Source organism: Nerophis ophidion, linkage group LG23, assembly GCF_033978795.1.
Source record: "Nerophis ophidion isolate RoL-2023_Sa linkage group LG23, RoL_Noph_v1.0, whole genome shotgun sequence".
Classification (NCBI taxonomy): Eukaryota; Metazoa; Chordata; class Actinopteri; order Syngnathiformes; family Syngnathidae; genus Nerophis; species Nerophis ophidion.
The window spans coordinates 33,575,178-33,599,875 of NC_084633.1; the positions used below are offsets into that span (position 1 = coordinate 33,575,178).

A 24,698-nucleotide genomic window follows, 5' to 3' on the forward strand; every position below is an offset into this window, starting at 1 on the left:
CGCTGAACACCATCTTTGTTTTCTACCTGTCAACTGTCAGTTTAGGCTGCTCGCCGGCTCCTCATCACCACTTCAAGATGGCGGCCGAATTTCTCGCGTCACAACCGCTACTTATAAAACGTCTATGAGTGCAATCACATTATCATCTTCAACAGTCAGTAGACAGTCAACAGTTTTTTAGATTTCTTTGCCGTTTATGGCTTCGGGTTTCTGTACGGTTTCCAAATAAATTACGTATTCTCAAATAAAAAATAAAATATATTGTATAGCTTTTAGTGTATCCCACCGTATTATGCAGGGGTCTCAGACACGTGGCCCGCGGACCAATTGCGGCCCGAGAGATGTTATTTTGCGGCCCCCACCTTAATATAAAAGTCTGTTAGTGCGGCCCGTGTGTTTTATATGAATGGCGCTTGACAGCGTTGTTTTATTTGGCTCCAAAATGGCTCTTTCAACGTTCTGGGTTGCCTACCCCTGCGTTAGTGGAAAAGCAGCAAATGAGTGAACGCGACAGAGACGTTGCCATGGAGACGAGGGTTTTCTTACATGCCCGGCTGCAGTCAAACCGCGACACCTGTCGGTAATCACAGTCCCCGATAACTTGGATCAATTCGAACCGTTATCTGTAGAGATGTCCGATAACATCGGACTGCCGATATTATTGGTCGATAAATGCTTTAAAATGTAATATTGGAAATTATTGGTATTAGTTTTAAAAAGTAAAATGTATGACTTTTTAAAACGCCGCTGTACGAAGTGGTACACGGACGTAAGGAGACGTATAGAGCGCCAATAAACCTTAAAGGCACTGCCTTTGCGTGCCAGCCCAATCACATAATATCTAAGGCTTTTCACACACAAGTGAATGCGAGGCATACTTGGTCAACAGCCATACAGGCCACACTGAGGGTGGCCGTATAAACAACTTTGACACTGTTACAAATATGCACCACACTGTGAACCCACACCAAACAAGAATGACCAACACAATTCGGGAGAACATCCGCACCATAACACAACATAAACACGACAGAACAAATACCCAGAACCTCTTGCAGCACTAACTCCTCCGGGACGCTACAATATTTTCTTTTCTCAGGGCCCGGCCTCACCCATACTCTGCATCCAGTGGCCCCGAGGTGAATTGAGTTTGAGACCCCTGGTCTCATGCCTTCCCGTACGTAATGACGTAACTACGTACGTATTTAATACGTGCGCGCGAATTAGCTTCATGTGTTATAAACTTTTAATAGCAATTTGGATAGCTAGCTTTAGCTGTCATTGAATGTATATTCTATCATAACAAATTGACTACAAATTGTTTGTTGATTCTCTTGGACTGCTTTTGTACTTGTTGACGAGACCAGGTGAGTGACCGCCGTCAACATAAACTTTGTAATTGTGAAAAATATTGTCAAACAAATGTATTCTGTTAAACCAGTAAATGTAACATAAGCTGGTGTTGTTATATTTTTTGCTTTGAAAAATGTAATTTTGAGGAAGTTGCAAACAACCTTTTTAGTTTAAAATAGGTTTAATAACTGAGTGATTAAGAAAAAAAAAAAAAAAAGAAAAAAAAAAAAAGGCATTTTTAAGGATTTTTATAGTCCATCATTTGCGTCTTTTTGTCAATGTGCGCACTCAGGAACTAAGTACAGTGCACAGTGTACATATTAAACTAGTAAAAACAGCCTAACTCTTAACTGCTTCAAAGTACTACATCTATCTACATTCCTAATATGAAATGTGTCAGTCAGCAGATTTTGCAATGTTTTATCAAACAACCTTTAATGAAAAGCACAAAACGTTTTTAAAGTCAATGTAAATATTTGAATGGCAGTTTGTAAAATATAAATGCAAATTCATGTCACAAATGAATAAAACAAAATAGGATTTGACAAACAACAAAAAAAACCTCCCAAAATATTTTTCAGAACTCCTCTCTTGCTATTGTTAGAACAAAATCATTTTGTAAATACAACTGAAAACATAACTGTTGTAAAATAACAAACTGATCACATGTTTGTCACAAAACTTCCACCACAGCGGAACTTTATTCTGCACTTGGTTGTTTCAATAGTTTCTAACAAAAGGTTGGTGAAATTGCTTTACAGACAACTTTTGCGGCATTTCAGTCAAAATATTAGGAGTAGAAAAGTAGTGTACAGTATTTTTGGTTTCTATATGAAATGTATGGCTGCATTCATAAGTTATATTATATCTATCTTCTATAGGAATACTGCATAATAAACATAAACGTCTGTTTATTACCTAAGGCTGTAATGGTGTTCAAAGTGCTGTACGGAGGGCATTTTTGGCCAGCTGCTTATTTCTTACTCATTCCTTGGCATTTAAAAAAAAATACATGATTAATGATGCATTATTAAATACGACTCCTTTTGTCACCTAAAAAAAACAAAGCTAACATATGTTTTGGTTCAGAAAGCTTATCATGAATTAACCTACATTGGATTGATTTTAGAGTGCTTAAATGTACAAAATGTTATACTGAATAAACTACTATGAGTTTTGGTCAAGACGTTAATGTAAGCCAATTTAGCTTTGTTATGGAATAGAACGTAGGAATAATTGATGTAAAACCATGCATGAATTCATAAAATCCAGCTTGTACAAGAATAGAGAATCTTACCTTCAAAATGTTGAAATGCATGAACCCTTAACTGTATTTACAACTACCGTATATAAAAAATAAATTATTTGTGTATTTGCTGTCAAGCATAGGCTGAATGGGGTGACATTTGAATATAGGCCTCACACATACAAAATATATCATGCAAGTTAGTGACATTAGGCCGTGATTACCCACATGTTCTGCATCAAATGTGTGGAACATGCACACAGTACCTTGTTCGACGGGGAGTTGTTTTGAGACAAATATTGCAACAATTATAACAATTTCAATGCGACATGCATTTTATGTTTCAAATTGTCTCATGTCATAGTTGGAATTTACAGTTTGTGGCTGTCATAATGGGTAATCCATCCGAATGTCAATTGTATCAAAAACAAGGGCAGCGTGATAGTATCTATACTCGCTATATTTCTCTTCTATGGTTATTTTCTGTAATATCTGAGTTAATATTGTTACAAGGATATATTTATGTGATGTAATATTGGTTAAGAACAGTAAGTTCTTGGACATAGGAGAAGTTTAGGGGCAAAAAGAGATTGAAATGGGAACAAATTGCTGGGTTTCACGTGGCATCACCTCGCAGGGCCTTAGCTTGGGGTTGGGGTGCAAACAAGCGTGTTCGTAACCTTCAAGTGAAAGCTGAGCAAAAATTGCTGATTCAAAGTTATTTTGCTGTTGAAACAACCCAAAACAAAAGAGAAACCACCTAGTTTGAAATGACACTGGGAAAATATTTTAATTCTGTAAAAATGATTTCTTCTTCCTCCAGCACATTTAGCTATTTATTCTGGATATCTGGACTGTATCTTCGGTGCTAAACATTTATACTATATATCTGCACACCTGGTGGTAAATAGCTGGTAACCATATTGACATATGTTTGCACCTCCCACACGGTCACGTGGTTTCAACCCAGCAACACCTGTTTAGTTATTGCTTTTGTTTACTTATTTTGCTCAAACAACTGTAAGTATTGTAATTATTTTGTTGATATTGTTACATGACCTTACATTGTTAAGTTGTTCACAAATACATTAACATTAAACATTTGTGTTTGCTGAAACCCTTTGCACTGTTATGATTCTAATCATGATTAACAAATTAAAGGAAAAATCATTCGATGATCTTGCAAAATGTCAAGTGAAAAGGATACCGCAATGGGATTGATACCAAACTTGGCAGTATCGCACCCCCCTACCAAACATGCAAACAGAAGCTGTTGCTGCGCTTGCTGTTGTTGTCATGCTGCTGTTGCCTCCTACAGGCCAGCTTGGAACATGACAGCCTATTGATGTCTTGTGATTGGACACGCCACAGTCGCCGTCACTATCCTGTTATTAACCTTTTTTTAAACTGACTCAGTTTATCAGCGTACCTGTTGTAATGACGTCACCACCGTACCGCCTTGTCCCCGACCCCCAAATACATATTTGTTGTACACCGTGATGACATCAATATCTCCAAGTACCTTATTATTTGACATTGGCAACACAGCAAACTATTTCTGCTGCTGTTCAAAGCTCGTCCTTTAGACCAAATTAAAACTATTTTGATTTGCTTTGGGGAAAAAGTGCAAATGAAACCATTAGTGGAATATTGATGCACCGATCTCTCCATCGCCCTATCCCACTGTCTCACACAAACGCTTTTTTGGACAAGCTGCAGAGGCGTTGGTGTCCATAATAACCATAGTAACAGTGCTTAGAGGAGGACGCAAGGGCAGCCACTGCTCTTCTTTTTCCCAGCGTGATGCGCCGGAGGGGGAGGGCACTCCATTTCTTGAAACTTTCTAGGGAGGCATAAGAGAAAAAGCAAACCAAAAAAATAATCATTCATCATTCCTAAGTTGTCCTCTTGTAACAAGGCAGCGCCCCACCCCTTAAGACACATTGAATTTATTTCAATCCATTAATTTTACACCATCCAACAAGCCCACACTAGTAAATATATACATCTCACAGTTAGATAATATATAAACCAGGGGTTTTTAACCTTTTTGACCTTGGAGCCCAACTGTTCCACTACAGAGGGGCCGGGACCCACTTAAACATTAACACTGAATTAGTCAACTTACTCTCAATTTCAATCATATTCAATAATTATATCTAACCTACTTACAGTTCACAACCTTGTCAAATGATGTGAAAGTAGGGCTGGGCGATATGGCCTTTTTTTAATATCTCGATATTTTTAGGCCATATTGCGATATACGATTTATATTACGATATTTTGCCTTGGCCTTGAATGAACACTTGATACATATAATCACAGCAGTATGATGATTCTATGTGTCTACATTAAAACATTCTTCTTCATACTGCATTCATATATGCTACTTTTAAGCTTTCATGCAGAGAGGGAAATCACAACTTAGTCAATTGACCACAAGAGTACTTATTAAACTATTATTAAGCAGTGGCACAAACATTCATGTAATTTCCAAAAAAGAAAGTGCACGATTGTCAGAGACATTTTAAGTGTCAAATAAAAATGAGCTGCATAATAGGAAATCAAATTGTATTCGTCCTTCACTATGTGGTATGTTACTACAGACGTTATTAAATTCTCTTCATTCTCTAGCGAGTGACTTTTCAAATGATGCTACATATTAGCAATAATGCTACTTTTTATAGCAACGCTTGTGCCCCACACTTGACAAATTACGGTTGTCTGTTCGACATATTCCCACTTGAAGCCGAACCACCGCCAGACGATGGACCCCCTGCTGTTTTTATTGGGAATTACCGTATTTCCTTGAATTGCCGCCAGGGCGCTAATGAATTTAAAACCTCTTCTCACTCCTGCGCTTACCAAAGGCATGCGGTAAAAACAAGCATGCGCTAATTATTTTAAAACCTCTTCTCACTCCGGCACTTACCAAAGGCATGCAGTCAAAATTTGAGTGTGATGCTTGGACCTTAAATCCCACTGAATAGCTCTTAATCTTCTTCCCTTTATGCAATTTCGAATTACCGGTATTGAAATCAGCCTCCTCCATTTTAAAAATGGTGACATAGGAAGTGTCACCCGTGACGTCACGAGTTTGACCAGGCAGTAATTATTTCGCGAAGCGAGTTTGACCCGGCAGTAATTCAAGGCAGGCGCATACTATATGCCCTGCGGCAATTCAAGGAAATACGGTAAGTCTTTTTTCATTTGTTACCAGATTCGCACCTTCTTTCTCTCGTATCAAGACTCGTACGGCTACGTTACTATCACAGCTAACGTTACCCAGTCTGCTACCTCTCTGCTCTGCGAGGGTGTATACGTATGTGATGTATGACGTGTGTAAATTAGTGCGCCTGCTTGTCTTTGAGAAGGAGAGACAAGAAGGAGTGAGAAGAGCCTGTAGTGTAATGCCCGGAGCTAAAAGCAACTGCGTGAGAAAATATACTCGAATATTACGATATACTAATTTTCTATATCGCACAGAGAAAAACCCGCGATATATCGTCTATATCGTATATATCGATATATTGCCCTGCCCTATGTGAAAGCATGTTGTGTAAATCACTAAGATTATCAAGGCTCAGATCAGGCTGATTACAAAAATAAATGTTAATCAAATGTACTACAAAAGAAAGGTCTCGTAAAAAAGATAAAATATTAATTTACATACAATACGCAGTGCTAAAATAAATACATTGTGATTAAATTATCCATCCATCCATTTCCACCGCTTTTCCCTTTTGGGGTACATGATTAATGTAATATTTTTTCTGTGATTAATTTTTTGAATTAACGTGTTAATTTTGACAGCCTTAATTTTAACAGCCCTAATTCTTATCTAACAGGGCTGCTGTGGTCTAGACTACAATCACAATAAAGCTTTTGTACATGCACAAATCTATTTTTCTGTGGGTAACAATCTAAAAAAAGAATGTATTTTGTTAGTTGCGGTGGTACAATCCAAGCTGATGCTGTTGTGCTTTTATTTTGAAGTACACTTTGCATTGAACGGGAAGTACATTTGTGCATGTTTAATACTGTCTAAATACACATTAGTTATGTTGCTGTTGTCTTACTCAGCTCAGTAAAAACCAGAACATTAACAATACTACAACAAATATTGACATAAACAGTCAGATTTTTGGACCTCTTTGAGTCGAAAGTGGTCAAGCATGTATGTTGACGTAAGCGGGCACTTTTTAGTAATAAGAACAAAGCTGACCAGGACAGTTGGTCAACAAAGTGAAGTATTATTGTCCTCAGGTATTGCCAATTTCTTAGGTTCACCCTCTATTTGTATAATAAAATAAATAATATTTTTTTTAAATACCTGATAATTCGCACCAGCTCCAAAAAGGTTTCATCCACATTGTAGCGGTTCTTAGCTGAGGCCTCCATATAGTGGATCTTATTCTCTCTGGCAAATGCCTGAGCATCCTCCCTGGAGATCTGAGCAAAAACATGAATACGTGAAACAGTTTTTAAGTTTTGTCGTTCACAAATGTACCTAAATGTTCTGGGGACAATACACGTCCCAAGTGCACAACAATTCCAGACCTCAATGTCACAAGATTTCCACTGCTTTGTCTTTTTTATGATGCAACCCCAAAAGGTTGCCAGTGATGGCACAGGGAAAATGTGTGATGAAGACCATAAAAATCAAAGGGGATTTGTTCAGGCCTGCTCTCAATGCAATATGACTACAGCAACCAGACATTATCATACATTTGTTTTAAATAATCCAGGATTTTTACTAGCACCTTTAACCACATTTTCCAAAAAACATTCATGGGTTGTTCTTTTTTTGCTAAAAAAAAACAAACTCTCCTCTACAAAAGGGTTGTGGAAGGCATTTTCAGTTCTTTTATCATCTTCTTTCATAAGAAAAATGATAAACACAGGTGCTGTAGTTTTACGGATTGGCAAAATGTTGTGCCATTAATATTGCAGTTTTAACTGCCTCATTCATACTTGTGGAAGTGTGCCCATCAGGGTGTTAGTTACCACTCGCTGCTGCTCCAGGTCTGCCTTGTTTCCAACGAGCAGCATGGGGAAGTCGTCTCGATCCTTCACTCTTAGGATCTGAGTGTGAAACTTCTGGACCTCATGGTAGCTGTGAAGATAACAATAAATCATAGTGCAGTTACAGTACCACCAAAGATTTGTGCATTGACGAAGCTGTGAACAAAAATCAACACCAATTCTATTAGTTCTACTAAAACGCTCTCTTCCACTTCCCATTTGTCGTTTTGCCCCCAAAAGATGTATTGGCTTTTAACTTTGTAGCTATTAATATTTTATTCTAATTTTAAAAAATGTCTCTCCTTATCAAATTCTGCTTTTGCAAAAACATGCAGGCGATATAAAAAAAACAAAAAAAAAAACACGTGAAAATTTACAGACTAAATATTTACAGAAATCAACCTCAAATTTTATGACGACAAAAATGGTTGTCAACGCTTTTTAGAAATAATGAGTCAACACTAAAGAAGTCGACTTGAACGGGTTTCACATGTGGTACTCTGCACTGAGCATCTTTTTTACCTACAGAAGGAAGACAATGCTGCCCCGAGTGGCCATGTAGACACCCGTCCAAAACTCTGCATTGTCTCCCAAACAAGCACAACATTCGCACGCATAGTGTGTAAATTATCCCTTATCTAAAGAGAAATTTAGTGTCCTTTATCCTAAATGTTCCCCACAGCAAGTAGCCACTTACCCACAATCCCCCAGAATATGTCTACAACATTTTACATTCCAAAATGGATGTTTCTCTGAGTCACATCAGGGCTTGGCTACCAATCAAAAAAGCTACATAGTACAATAAAATCTTGACAGCCTTTTTTTATTAGTAACAATATAATTCCTTGATGAATACTGCCTGAATGGTGAGCAACATGTTTGCATTTTATACAAAATGTTTGTATGTAAAAAAAAAAAATGTGTTTGCACAGGTAAACAGGGCTGCAGTGTTGCGAAGTTACACAAATTAGGGGAAAAAAATATATAATTACAAAGCTAAAAATATCCCGTTGTGGGAATATTTAAGTTTCCGATCTGATGGGTGGTACACGCCCATTAACACGGACAAAAATGCTATAATCACGAGATGACGAACAAAAAGACAATATCCGGCCTAATTTTTCCAACTATGAAAAAAATGCACTTTAAGATGTTCAATATCTATTGAGGTAAACGTTTTCATTACAGAAATGAGTCCATTTTTTGTTTGGTAAACAATTTTACAGTGGTGAGAAATAAGTTTATATCCTAAATGGTTACTGGCATTATTATATATTATAATGAAATTACATTATGAGCACTGCAAAGTTCTCATGGATAATTTATTCAGTTAAAGAGCATGATTTAGACAAAACTGAGGCCATCTGCGTAAAGCAATTTTTTTAAAGTGAATTATTGAATACTGTTCTTACTGTATGTGTGGCACATTGAAACAATAATTTGTTAATTGAAAGTCTAAAAGTAACATGTCTACCTTCACTCATTATTTTAAATAAAATATAAATATTGCAATCACAAATTTTAGATGAAAAATCACAGTTAGGTTTTTTCTCAAAATCGTGCAGCTCTAGGTCTTCTTTATTTACATTTAAAACACTTCTTTGTGGTCTACATAAAATGTAAAGGTGGCTATTTGGTCAAATCTCTAGGTCCATCCATCCATCCATCTACTACCGCTTATTCCCTTTTGGAGTCACAGGGGGCGCTGGTGCCTATCTCAGCTACAATCAGGCGGAAGGCGGCGTACACCCTGGACAAGTCACCACCTTATCGCAGGGCCAACACAGATAGACAGACAACATTCACACTCACATTCACACACTATGTCATATCATGATTTTTTTGGTTTTATATTTAAAACACTTCATTGTGGTCTACATAAAATGGTGGTTCTTTGGTCAAAATGTTGCATAGATAATGTTTGACGGACCGCTTTAAAGCTGCTTTCTCACCGTCTCTTTAGGTCGCACCATTTTGTGGGCAGTCTTGTTCATGTGGCTCCACTTTGACAAAGTCTCCCTCCCGCCATCATTGTTGTAGTTTTTAGCGCTTCCATAGCGGGTCTACTGACAGATATAAGCTAGAATTGTATGCTAAATTGTATTAGAAATGGCAACAGCGGAGGAGGCATGTGCATGTATGAGCCAGTCTGCCGCACAACAAGAGGACAGCGAAAAAGTAGGAGCTTATTGAAAACAGCGTGGACCACAATGACTGACTCGCACAAAGCACTTCGGGTAAATTGATACCATATATGGATAATCCACAGACGTCACACTAGGGAAAAACGTCACAAGTGGGCAAATTCCAAACAACTGGTTTGGAGGAAGTATGAAGGAAGGCAAGAATATTTTATAAATCTCTCTACAATGCCTTCATGGTTTGACTTAACATTTTGGGGACTTATGCAAATCCTAAATACACAAAAACAGGTACCAATATGTAAGACAAGTTGGATTTGCATATTAGGACCCCTTTAATTTTTAGCTTTTTTTTTCTTTTGCATTCCTGTTAATATTGATTCTAATATAACCATAAGTCTGCGATGGTAAACACACACAAGCAATAATAAGGAAGTTTACAATAGTACGTCAACATAACTGATTTTTTCATTTTTAAAAATCACCCTTTTGGATCTCAAATTTCATATCAGCCATGGATTTTGATTTTAGTTTGAATGATACTTTTTAGCAATAAGAAAAACACAATAGACCGTTATAAGTTCATTCCACTGTAAAATATTGTGCAGTTTGCCCCGCAGTCAACGACATTCTTGTTCAATAAAGAGCCAAAGGTGGTCATTAAAAACCTGAGGTTACTGCATCAAGAGCTACTTCGTTTGGTAGCAGAGCAATGCCAAATGAACCGCAAGGTGATTCTCAAGACAAGTTTAATTGCTTCACTTCAGTGCTTACTGCCTCCATTTTGCCTCTCTCTTCCGTTTATCGCGTTCGGGCCTGTGTGACTGTGGCTGGAAAAGTGTGACTTCAGTGAAACCATGATCATCTATTAAAATAATCGGCGAGTCATCGCAGCCTTACAGTACAGTCCATGTTGACAGTAATTGGTCAAGGTGTATAAGTCCAAGGAGTTTCTCATTTGTACATTGTCAAGATGTAAACACTTACCTCCCTCGGTCATTGAGTGCAAACACCAGTAAGAATCCCTCTCCTGAGCGCATATACTGCTCTCTCATCGCACCAAACTCCTCCTGTCCTGCTGTATCCAAGACTGACAAAAAGACAAAACCGCACATTATACTACAAACACAGTGGCAGTAATGAAAATCTCAAACAAACAGAAGAAGTCTGGAGCTATAGAGAAGCGCAGAAATATGTCTAAAGGGCTAAAGTTGTTTTCATTTGCACTCAAAATGTTTTGCCAGTTTATTCAAGAAACATATACAATAAAGAAAATAAATATTTGAACACCCTGCTATTTTGCTAGTTCTCCCACTTAGAAATCATGGAGGGGTCTGAAATTTTCACAGTAGGTGCATGTCCACTGTATGAGAGATAACCTAAAAAGAAAAATCCAGAAATCACAATCTATGGTTTTTTGAATAATTTATTTGTGTGTTACATCTGAAAATAAGTATTTGAACACCTGTCTATCAGCTAGAATTCTGACCCTCAAAGACCTGTTAGTCCGCCTTTAAAAGTCCTCCTTCACTTTACTGTATTATCCTGAATCAGATGCGCCTGTGTGAGGTCGTTAGCTGCATAAAGACACCTATCCACCCCATACAATCAGTTAGACCCAAACATTCAGCATGGCCAAGAGCAAAGAGCTGTCCAAAGACACCAGAGACAAAATTGTACAACTCCACAAGGATGGAAAGGGCTACGGAGAAATTGCCAAGCAGCTTGGTGAAAAAAGGTCTACTGTTGGAGAAATCATTAGAAAATGGAAGAAGCTAAACATGACGGTCAATCTCAATGGGAGTGGAGCCCCATGCAAGATATCACCTCGTGGGGTCTCAATGATGCTAAGAAAGGTGAGGAATCAGCCCAGGACTACACGGCAGGAATTGGTCAATGACCTGAAAAGAGCTGGGACCACTGTTTCCATGGTCACTGTTAGTAATACACTAAGACGTCATGGTTTGAAATCATGCACGGCACGGAAGGTTCCCCTGCTTAAACCAGCACATGTTAAAGCCCGTCTTAAGTTTGCCAATGACCATTTGGATGATCCAGAGGAGTCATGGTAGGAAGTTTTGTGGACACATGAGACCAAAATTGACCTTTTTGGTCATAATTCCACTATGCGTGTTTGGAGGAGGAAGAATGATGCGTACCATCCCAAGAACACCATGCCTACTGTGAAGCATGGGGGTGGTAGCATCATGCCTTGCGGGGGGGGGGGGGGGGGGGGGGGGGTTCTGCTCATTGGACAGGACGACTGTACTGTATTAAGGAGAGGATGACTGCAGCCATGTATTGTGAGATTTTGGCCAAAAACCTCCTTCCCTCAGTCAGATCATTGAAGATGAGTCGTGGCTGGATCTTCCAACATGACAATGACCCAAAGCACACAGCCAGGAAAACCAAGAAATGGCTTCGTAAGAACCATATCAAGGTTCTGGAGTGGCCTAGCCAGTTTCCAGACCTAAATCTAATTGAAAATCTTTGGAGGGAGCTGAAAGTCTGTGTTACTCAGCGACAGCCCAGAAACCTGACTGATCTAGAGAACATCTTTGTGGAGAGGTGGGCGAAAATCCCTCCTGCAGTCTGTGCAAACCTGGTGAAGAACTACAGGAAACGTTTGACCTATGTAAATGCAAACAAAGGCTACTCTACCAAATATTAATGTTGGTGTTCAAATATTTATGTTCAGCTTTATCACACAAATTGTTAAAAAATCATAGATTGTGATTTCTGGATTTTTTCTTTTTAGGTTATCTCTCAAACAGTGGACATGCACCTACCGTGAAAATGTCAGACCCCTCCATGATTTGACAGTGTGTTCATATACTTATTTTCTTTACAGTATAATAAAATAATTTATTAATAATTTTGTTAAAATTAAAATTGTAGTCAGTTATTACGAGTCCCTTCTTTGCAGTATATCTGAATAGTATTTATTTGTATAATCAGGCTAACCTAAGCCTTGATAAAATAATCTTTGTGATTAACATATGCTTTTATATCATTTGACAAGGTGTAATCTGTTAAACTGCAAGTCAGTTAGATATAATTAATGAATACAATTAAATTCAAGAGTAAGATTTAGGGGTGTCAAAAAATATTTTTGAATGAATCGCAAATCTTAAGTGTAACGATTCTTAATTGATTTTTTTTTTTAAATCTAAATGGATTTTTTTTTAAATCCATCACGTCCAGCCACTTTGGTAAATGTTTGGAAATTATTTTATCAAACAAAACCAGTTGTCTTTTAAGTAATAATTATCAGAGCTGTTCATCTATTTTATTGAAGAATGTACTTCATCATAAAACTGGCACCCAACGTTATTTAATAAGTATTGATTTTGAATCGAGAACTGATTCTGAAATGAATCGTTACCCCCAAGAAATCAAATCGAATCGTGTGGTGCCCAAAGATTCACAGTTGGCTCCGGTCCCCTCTGTCATGGAAAAGTTAGGCCTCGAAGTCCAAAATGTGAAGAACCCCAGCTCAACATAACATGTCATAGTGGGGATTTGGTCAAAATGTTGCACATATTTTGTTTTACAATTCATCTTCAAGCCGCTTTCTGACTGGCAGTCTTATTTACGTGTCAAAGTCTACCTTCAGGCCAAGGCCACTTCGACTGTGTCTTCTACCCATCAGCCATGGTTTATTTTTTAGCGGTTCTGTATTGAGTCTACAGACTGATTTAGGTTGGAATGACCTGTAATTAGAAATGCCAACAGTGAACAATTTTTGCATGCATGTGCATGTATGAGACACTCTGATTGTATGCAGTATTCGAGGAACAAACTAGAGTTAGAAAAGTAGAGCTGATGAATTACTGCATTTGTGTATCATAGTTCAGTCCTACTCTTCACACCGGGTACCGCTATAGTATTCTATCCAAATATTACAACATCCGTGTAGTCATTTCCCTGCGCCCTGCCTTCAAACTCAAGTGCAGTAACTTGCACGCTTAGTGCAAGTCCTAACAAGGGATAATCCGATCATATTGCGACACACCCTTCTCTTTCAAACAAAGCTTTTTTAGCAAGTTGCTGGCACTTTGACAAACAATGATGTTATGAATCATGTCCAGAGTGACTGAGTCTTACTGTCCAGACGGGTGTCCTTTCCATCGACATTGCAGATCTTAGTGTAGGAGTCTTCAATGGTGGGGTCGTAGTCTGACACAAAATAGGACTGGAGACACAATCATACATAATTAGCATTTAACAATATTGAGGTATTGATGCACGTACAAGTTAGTATAACACAAAACAACCACTATTCACATTCATGCAGCCTCTCCGATTAATCAATCTGACTGTTTTTAACTGTTGAATTAGACTTCAAACTGTTGTAGTGTGCTAGAACTAAGTATCAATTGGCACACTGTCATACTTACACTTGTCATTTAAGTGCATAAATGCATTCACACTGAGATGTATGTCAAAATGCAATGCGCTGTCAGTATTTGGATGACCAAAATAGTGAGTGCACAGTGTTGGAAACTAGGGGTGTTTCAAAAAATTAATCGCGATTCTTATTTTTTAACGATTCAAAATTCTAATTTCTCTATTATTATTTTTTGTAACTGTCCTGTCCAGCAACTCAGGCAAATCATATTGATGATATAGATGCCCATACCTGCTGTTCAGATTTACTTTAGAGAAGAGAAGTGTGGGATACTTCTCTTGTTGCTTTATTTGTATTTGACTTTATTGTTTCGATATAATTTCATTAAACAAAACCAGTTTTCTTTTAAGTAATACAGACATTTATCAAAGCTTTTTATCTATTTTATGGAGGAATGTAGTTAATCATAGAACGGACACCTCATGTTATTAAACAAGTATTGATTTTACATCGAGAATCGTTTTGATTCGAGAATGGATTCTGAATTGAATCGTATGGTGCATAAAGAGTCACAGCCCAACTGGACACCGACTGCTACGCTCAATGGTCACAATCTTGGCTACGTAGCAGAAGAGGAGGGATTAACTTGAAATAATATCAGCTGAGGAGCAACTTGCAGCATGGTAAGTCGTGAACAGAAACTGGTAAATATTGCAATAGCCATTTCATGTTAGTGCGCATTACAGGAAACAGTTTGGAACAGCACTACAGTCAACATTCGCACCCTCGGAAACTGGGTACACATTAGCAATGTCTCATTTTGCACACTTCCCTACGTACATCAAAGGGCCTGACTTACTAAAGGTTTGTGTGCACTAATACCTTTGCAAACCTGATACAACACGCCAAGATTAACTTAACATGTGCAAAGTGGATTGCGTCTGTTAAGTGAGCAGAATAAGGCGTGCAATCCATTTTGCGTCTCTGTCTTCATTATGCAAAATATATGCTGATCATCAACACGCCCACAATACAGGGAGGAGAAGATGCAAATATAATAATGTAGCACACGCAATGTGATTTATCAACACTCATAATCGTTTTGCGAGCACAATTTAGCGGGTTTTTTAAGCATGTGTCAAAAGGACGTGCAAACTGAGTTGCACACACAGCTGCAGGATCAGTGCATGCGCTGCAAAGACAACGACAGATACACGAGAATCCACCATCCTACATGTGTGTGTCAACATTTTGGACGGTGGAATTAAAAAAATATTAGACACATCGTCTATTCAGCAAGCTCTTTTTTTAATCTTATTGCTGCGAGAGGACAAATTCAATTGATGGGTTTTAGTGTCCTTTAGTGTTTTCAATGACGGTCCTTTTTTATCTATTTTGGAGTTTTGAAGCAGAGTAAGTGCAGCCTCTCAACAATGAGCGCACCTTCAGCGGTAAAAAAATAAAAAAGTTGTTTGACACAACATATTTGCAGTCTTTCACTGGCCAGATCTGGCCCTCAAGCCTTGAGTTGGACACATGTGCTAAAAAAATGAATGGATGGAAGTACTATACAGTGCATAACTTTCCGGATTTTGTTATTTTACAGCTTTATTCCAAAATGTAATGAATTCAACTTGGTTCTCAAAATTCTACAGACAATACCCCATAATGACAATGTAAAAAGTGTTTGTTTTTTTCACTACAAATGTATTGAACAAATAAAATAATCTTGTGTACTTTTAGTATTTACAGCCTTTGCTCAATACTTGGTTGATGCACCTTTGGCAGCAATTACACCTTCAAGTCTTTTTTAATATGATGCCACAAGCTATCTTTGGGTAGTTTCTGTCAGTATTTTAGGCAGCACCTCTCAAGCTACATCAGATTGGATGACGTGTTATTTTTCTTTCAGGATGTCTCTGTACATTGCTGCATTCAACTTAGTCTAGTCAGGGAGGTGACAAAGAACGCAATGGTCTCTGTTAGAGCTACAACGATATTCTGTGGAGGGGAGAACCTACAGAAGGACAACCATCTCTAAAGTAATCCACCCTGTTCAAAGAACAAAACCAACACAGTGCATGAACTCAACAAATGACACACTGGCAAACCAGATGGAAAATAAGAAGGAATATTGTTTAGTGGTATCCGTTATACGCCGAGAGGGAGAAGTTTTTATTTACACAATGAGTCGGGTGTGTCTTGACATCCGCGATGGAGGCTCCGCCGAACCCCTGAGGCCGACTCGCCGAACCCCTAGGGTTCGATCGAACCCAGGTTAAGAACCACTGCTTTAGATCTTTGTTGTGAAAAACTCCGTCCACGTCTGTCCCTGACACCCACATTTCAGGCTGACACTCTGTGGAAACGCTCTCCACCCCCACTGCTTGGTGCCTCGTCTGAGCTGCTGTGACTTATATCACCATGGTAACTAATGAATTACCATCGTAACTAGTAGGGGTGTGGGGAAAAATTTATTTGAATACGTTGTGCGATTCAGAATCGATTCTTTTTTTTTTTTTAAACGATTTTTATTTTATTTTATTTATTTTTTTATCAATCCAACAAACCACTACACAGCAATACCACAACAATGCAATCCAATTCCAAAACCAAACCTGACCCGGCAACACTCAGAACTGCAATAAACAGAGCAATTGAGAGGAGACACAAACACGACACAGAACAAACCAAAAGTAGAGAAACAAAATTGATTATTATCAACAACAGTATCAATATTAGTTATAATTTCAGCATAGCAGTGATTAAAAATCCCTCATTGACATTATCATTAGATATTTATAAAAATAAAAAAAAGAACAATAGCGTCACAGTGGCTTACACTTGCATCGCATCTCATAAGCTTGACAACACACAGTGTCCAATATTTTCACAAAGATAAAATAAATCATATTTTTGGTTCGTTTAATAGTTAAAACAAATTTACATTATTGCAATCAGTTGATAAAACATTGTCCTTTATAATTATGAAAGCTTTTTTAAAAAAAATTACTACTCTGCTAGCATGTCAGCAGACTGGGGTAGATCCTGCTGAAATCCTATGTATTGAATGAATGCAGAATCGTTTTGAATCGGAAAAATATCGTTTTTGAATCAAGAATCGCGCTGAATCGAAAAAATCGATATATTATCAAATCGCGACCCCAAGAATCGATATTGAATCGAATCGTGGGACACCCAAAGATTCGCAGCCCTAATAATTCAATCAATCAATCAATGTTTTAAGATTTAGAACTTCATTGTGAAAATCTCCTTCCACGTCTGTCCCTGACACTCACATTTAAGGCTGACACTCTGTGGAAACGCTCCCCACCCCCACTGTTTGGTGCCTCGTCTGAGCTGCTGTGACTTACATTACCATAGTAACTAATTAATTACCATAGTAACTAGTAGGGGTGTGGGAAAAACCCATTCGAATATGAATCGAATCCGTTGTGCGATTCAGAATCGATTCTCTTTTTTTTATTTTTTTTTATCAATCCAACAAAACAATACAAAGCAATACCATAACAATGCAATCCAATTCCAAAACCAAACCTGACCCAACAACACTCAGAACTGCAATAAACAGAGCAATTGAGAGGAGACACAAACACGACACAGAACAAACCAAAAGTAGTGAAACAAAAATTATTATTATCAACAACAGTATCAATATTAGTCATAATTTCAACATAGCAGTGATTAAAAAGGTCCCATTTACATTATCATTAGACATTTATAAAAAATAAAAAAGAACAATTCCATGTTCGTCCTTCGTTTCCGAAGATGACCAGGTGACTTCACGTTTATTTGTGTGTCCGAAGATGGCTGATGAGGCCAATCCTTGCACGGAATGACCGGCTGCAGTGAGGGCAGGTTATGGCTGGGGGTTGGCTGGCTGAGAGGGAGGAACAGTCTCTTGTCTTGCGGAGCTGTCGCTTCTGTTCGGCTTCATGGATCCGTTTTTCCTCGAAGTCTGCTACACCATACCAGACTGCAGAGCGCCAGTTTGAACGGTGTTGGGCAACGGCTTCCCAGGTCTCTGGGTCCAGACCACAGCCCTTGAGACTGGTTTTTAGGGTGTCCTTAAAGTGTTTTCGCTGTCCGCGCGTGAGCGCTTTCCATGGTGCACTTCACCGTACAGACATGGCCAGCCCATCTCAGCTGGGAACGCTTGAGGATGGCATAGATGCTCTCCATCTCAGCCCTGTGGAGGACCTCAGTGTCTGGGATCTCGTCCTGCCACCTGATATTGAGCAGCTTCCTGAGGGATCTCATGTGGAAGGCGTTAAGTTGTTTAGCATGCCGGCTGTATACAGTTCAGGTCTCACAGGCATACAGCAGGGCAGGTAGGACAACAGCACGATAGACCTTTAGTTTGGTCCGTAGGCTCAGCCCTCTGCGCTCCCAGACAGAACTGCGGAGTCGGCCGAATGCAGCACTTCCATGCCCTATCCTATGCGTGACTTCCTCGTCGATGTTGCCCATGCGTGACAAGGTGCTACCCAGGTAGACAACATTTTTCAGCAGCTTTGAGGTCCTCACCATTCACGCTGACGAGGGGTTTAGTGTACGGGTCTCCAGGAGCGGGTTGATGCATCACCTCTGTTTTCTTTGTACTGATGGTGAGTCCAAAGTCTGAGCATGCTGTGGCGAAGCTGTTCATGCTCAGTTGCATTTCCACCTCGTTGGAAGCATTCAGTACACAGTCGTCTGCAAAGAGGAAGTCGTGAACCTTGGTGGTCTTTACTTTTGTTTTTGCCTGGAGTCTTCGCAGATTAAACAGCTTGCCATCAGTACGGTAGCACAGGTCTATCCCCATATCCCCAGACCGGAAAGCATCTGTCAGCATGGCTGAGAACATCATGCTAAACAGAGTGGGTGCCAGAACACAGCCTTGTTTGACTCCATTTTCCACATGGAAAGGCTCAGATGATGCGCCGTTGTCCTGGACTTGTGCCTGCATTCCATCATGGAATTCACGGACAGTGTTTATGAAAATGTTTGAGCAGCCAAACTTGGCCATGATCTTCCAGAGGCCCGCTCGGCTGACAGTGTCGAAGGCCTTTGTCAGATCTACAAAGGTGGAGTATAGAGTGACGTTCTGTTCTCGGCACTTCTCTTGGAGTTGGCGAGCGGCGAAAATCATGTCGACTGTACCACGACCCTGCCTGAATCCACATTGGCTCTGCGGTAGGAGGTCTTCGTGTTCAAGATGTTCCGTCAGGCGGTTTAGCAGAATTCTGGCCAGGATATTTCCTGCTACAGACAGCAGAGCAATGCCGCGGTAGTTGTTGCAGTCCTGCCGGTTGCCCTTGCATTTGTATAAATGGACGATGGAGGCGTCTTTGAACTCCTGGGGCAGCTTTCCTTGGTTCCACATGGTGCAGTATAGGGCTACCAGTTGTTTGGTCAGAGGTGGCCCACCAGCTGTGTACATTTCTGCTGGAATCGCATCAGCACCAGGTGCTTTGGCATTTGGAAGTCCACTGATGGCTTTGATGACCTCAACTTCCGTTGGTGGTTTGTCAAGGGAGGTGTTGACAGGGACTTGAGGGAGGCGTGGAATGGCTTCCTCATTAATGGCTGAGGGGCGGTTGAGAACACAGTGGAAGTGCTCAGCCCAGCGCTCAAGGATCTTCTCTCTGTCTGTGACCAGTGTGCTGCCATCAGCACTGAGGAGAGGGGAAGATCCTGATGTTGTGGACCCATGGATCGCCTTGAGGGTGCAATAGAACTTCTTGCTATCATTCTGGTCTGCATAGTACTGAATCTCATCAGATTTTCAGCAGAGCCAGTCGTCCTGCATCCGACGCAGCTCTCGCTGGATGATTGCTTTGATGTTCTTGAGAGCAGACTGTTTTTGAGAGGATGTTGGATCGCTGAGGTGGGCTTTGTGCAGACGATGTTTCTCCTGGAGAAGATCTCTGATGTGATCATCATTCTCATCAAACCAGTCCTGTTGCTTGCGGGCTGTGGATCCTACTGAATTGAGAGCAGCAGTGTAGACGGTGTCTCTGAACGCAGCCCAGTCCTCCTCGAGGTTCCCAGAGGGTTTCAGGTCCTGCAGTTTGCTGGTGAGCTCTTCAGTCAGCAATTGCTTGACAGAGGCATCGGTGAGCCTGGAAACGTTCAAGCGCTCCGGAAATTTGGAACCTTGAGGCCTTCTGGGAGGATGGATCTTGATATTCAGCTTAGACACAAGGAGCCTATGGTCAGTCCAGCACTCTGCACCACACACCGCCTTTGTAACCCTGACATCCTGTCTGTCCCTTTGCCTCACGATGACATAGTCCAGTAGGTGCCAGTGTTTTGAGCGGGGATGCATCCATGAGGTCCTGTTGCGCTTTGGAAGGCTGAAAACTGAGTTTGTGATCAAGAGCTCATGTGCCGCACAGGTCTCCAGCAGAAGGGTGCCATTGCTGTTACAGCTGCCCATGCCATTTTTGCTAAGGACTCCTTTCCATGACTTGTGATCAGTGCCGACCCTGGCATTGAAGTCACCGAGGATGATGAGCTTGTCTTCCCTGGGCACTGCTGCGATGGTAGCGTTCAGGTCTTCATAGAACCTCTCCTTGACATCGTCTGTGTTCGTCATCGTGAGAGCATAGGCACTGATGAGCGTGGCAGACTGTTTCCCTGGAAGAGGCAGGCACAGCGTCATCAGGCGGTCACTGACGCCTTTGGGAAGTGCAGCCAGCTTACTGACCAAGTTGGATTTAATGGCAAAGCAAACTCCTGCCTCACGCCGCTCTGCTTCAGTGCGGCCTATCCAGAAGAATGTATAGCCAGCACCAGTCTCTGTCAGCTGTCCCTCTCCAGCTAGACGTGTTTCGCTGAGAGCAGCGATCTGGATGCCATATCGGTCCAGCTCTCTGGCGATCAGGGCAGTTCTCCTCTCAGGTCTTGATAGGTCACCAGCCCTATCAAGAAGTGTGCGCACATTCCATGCGCCAAGGGTGATCGGTGTCACCTTTTTCTTGATTCCTTTTTTCTTACCGCTAGTTATGGGACTCCTGCCAGCTGCGGCTAGCTGGCCAGGAAGAGGTGAGGCAGGCAATTTTTGGGGCACCTTTTCTAGCCAGTTCCTCATGACAGGAGGTAGGCAGTGCATACCTAAAGAGGGCTGCCTAGTCGCTCGGGGGGCTGCCGAAGTCCAGTGCTGCCTCAGTCATTGGACAGCGACCCTATGGCCCGAGCCGCCTGCGTGCGAGTTTGTGACTATGGCTTCCAGTGAAGTCCACACCTGCCACTTCGCCACGTGCCCGACGCCGCAGGACTTGGGTGAGGGTGGGGGAGATTGTGGGGGTTGTGTGTGAAGTCATGACTTGCGCAGTGCATTGGATTTAAGTGAGGGTGGGTTGCGCAGCGCCGACCTCACTCTCTCGCCCGAGTCCACCTGTATCCAGTGGCAAGACATAGTCGAGACGGCTGGAGGTGGATCCAGGTGCAGTGGATGGCCTGGACACATTATAACATAACACATCCAGCCCGAAGCGCTCCACAGAGTCTGCTGGTGTCGCCATTCAGACCGTTGAACCTCTGAGGGTTTCTTCCGCGCAGTTAGCTGAGAACCAGTCTTCTATCCCAGTGTGCTGGCTAAGCTAGGCACCACGGGAAGTGCCATATAGGCATGCAGGAGGACCAGGACTATCAGTAGGGATATTTCCTTAGCCAGAGGACCCTTGCTGAGGTAAAGTGCTACCTCTCTACAGCCTGCGGTTGTAGTTTAACGTCATACCCAAAATAAAAAAGAACAATAGTGTCACAGTGGCTTACACTTGCATCGCACCTCATAAGCTTGACAAAACACTGTGTCCAATGTTTTCACAAAGATAAAATAAGTCATATTTTTGGTTCGTTTAATAGTAAAAACAAATTTACATTATTGCAATCAGTTGATAAAGCATTGTCCTTTATAATAATGATAGCTTTTAAAAAAAAATCTACTACTCTGCTAGCACGTCAGCAGACTGGGGTAGATCCTGCTGAAATCCTATGTATTGAATGAATACAGAATCGTTTTAAATCGGAAAAATATCGTTTTTGAATCGAGAATCGCGTTGAATCTAAAAAAAATGTATATATTATCGAATCGCGACCCCAAGAATCGATAATGAATCGAATCGTGGGACACCCAAAGATTTGCAGCCCTAATAACTAGTATATCATGCAAAAGTGCATATTCTAACCATTGAAATACTTTGTATAGTTCAGTGGTTCTTAACCTGGGTTCGATCGAACACTAGGGGTTCGGTGAGTCGGTCTCAGGGGTTCGGCGTAGGTCCAAACACACCCAACTCATTGGGTAAATAGAAACTTCTCCCAATCAGTTTATTACGGATACGGCAACAGCTGACTGATTTGCAGGTGTGTAATTTGTTGTGAGTTTATGCACTGTGTTGGTTATGTTGTTTGAACAAGGTGATATTCATGCACTGTTCATTTTGTGCACCAGTAAAAAAAAAAACATGTTAACACTTCAGTACGGGGAACATATTCAGCATTAATTAGTTACTTATTAACATGCAAATTAGTAACATATTGGATCTTAACTAGTAATTATTAAGTACTTATTAATGCCTTATTAACCCTAACTCTCTAACCCTGACCCTAACCAAATAACTCAAAATTAAGTCTTTATTACTTAGAATATGTTCTCTAGTGTCCAAATTACTCTAAATCAAGTCTTTGCTACTTAGAATATGTTCCCCATAATAAAGTGTTACCAAAAACACATAACTCTGTCTTGAATTTGAAAAAAAACATTTTATTTTTCACTAAAGAAGGGTTCGGTGAATGCGTATATGAAACTATTGGGGTTCGGTACCTCCAACAAGGTTAAGAACCATTGGTATAGTTAAAGACTTACGGTAATTTGAAAACATCACTGCACATCATAATGGAAGCTACACTATCCATCTTAAAGATCTAAAAAAATATATATTTAATAATGTCCGGCGGGCCAGATTGAAATACATAACGGGCCGCATGTGGCCCCAGGGCCTTGATTTGCCCAGGTCTGATATATAGAAAGTATGCATGTTCCAAGGGGTGTTTTAAAGATCTTACCTGAATGAATTGGATGGTCAAAGCACTCTTTCCCACTCCTCCACCTCCCACCACCACCAGCTTGAATCTTTCCTCTTCTCCGCTCATTGCAGGGTTTTTTTTTCTCCTAACTATTTAGTTAGTTAAGTGAACAGCCTGCTAAGATGCTAGTAAATGCTAGTAAGTGATATCAAGGCGGACGGTAGTATCAGAAAAACTTTTTACTCGGCAAGATAAAAGTCATTTTCGGCGTAAAACACACACCGCCGACACGAAAAGAAACGGACAAGAATGTCCACTGAAGACACAAAATAAAAAGTTTCGATACAGTTTTGATCTTTGACGACAAATTTTGCCTTCTTTGCTGCTTTGGTCTACTCTTTGGCCTCTCGGCGGCTGGTGAGGGCGGAACTGCTTCCTCTTTTCCTCCCCCTGAAAAAAGTCCACCGAAACAACTCAGTGCGACCGTGTCCACTGCGGTTGTGTTACTTTCTTGTCGTCGTCTCGTTGTTGCTTTTCCCCCCGCTAACGGACACACGCACCGAGGAGGACACCGTATCCGTTACCGTATTCAAATTTGTGCCGGAAAAAGAAAATTCCACTTTAATGTGTCACGTTCCTTATTTGGGCATCGGGAGTATCTGTGACGTCAGGACATCGGGGGGGGGGCGCGCGCCGGAGGTGACTGCGGCGCGTGCTCGCCACTCGGACTGGGGTTAGGACGATACTGTAAACTTTGAGTCGACCCGATGCCAAGTACAGTAAATCAGGATTACACATTGCCTTCCACTACGATACGGAGCCAATAACCAGGATATAACAATGAAAGAATGGACAATCAATGGAAAATGTATTGTGTATTTGTATATATATGTGTATATATATATATATATATATATATATATATATATATATATATATATATATATATATATATATATATATATATATATATATATATTAGGGCTGTGAATCTTTGGGTGTCCCACGATTCTCGATTCAATAACGATTTTTGGAGTCACGACTTGATAATACATCGATTTTTTTCGATTCCATCCGATTCTCGATTCAAACACGATATTTTTCCGATTCAAAACAATTCTGTATTCATTCAATACATAGGATTTCAGCAGGATCTACCCCAGTCTGCTGACGTGCTAGCAGAGTAGTAGATTTTTTTTAAAAAGCTTTTATAATTTTAAAGGACAATATTTTATCAACTGATTGCAATAATGTAAATGTATTTTAACTATTAAACAAACCAAAAATATGACTTATTTTATCTTTGTGAAAACATTGGACACAGTCTGTTGTCAAGCTTATGAGATGCGATGCAAGTGTAAGCCACTGTGACACTATTGTTCTTTATTTTTATTTTTTATAAATGTCTAATGATAATGTCAATGAGGGATTTTTAATCACTGCTATGCTGAAATCATAACTAATATTGATACTGTTGTTGATAATATTCATTTGTGTTTCACTACTTTTGGTTTGTTCTGTGTCGTGTTTGTGTCTCCTCTCAATT

The 24,698-nt window shown here is 40.2% G+C and overlaps 1 protein-coding gene across 1 annotated transcript; it reads right to left on the reverse strand.

Moving 5' to 3' along the window:
- Window positions 1-1,761: 1,761 nt before the first annotated feature.
- On the reverse strand, window positions 1,762-23,792 carry rras (RAS related). The gene is made up of 6 exons (XM_061884229.1): window positions 23,192-23,792; window positions 13,873-13,960; window positions 10,753-10,855; window positions 7,607-7,715; window positions 6,933-7,051; window positions 1,762-4,442 (listed from the first exon to the last, which is right to left on the reverse strand). The coding sequence occupies exons 1-6, from the start codon at window positions 23,276-23,278 to the stop codon at window positions 4,355-4,357; spliced, it is 594 nt and encodes a 197-aa protein (XP_061740213.1). The 5' UTR covers window positions 23,279-23,792; the 3' UTR covers window positions 1,762-4,354.
- Window positions 23,793-24,698: the final 906 nt, after the last annotated feature.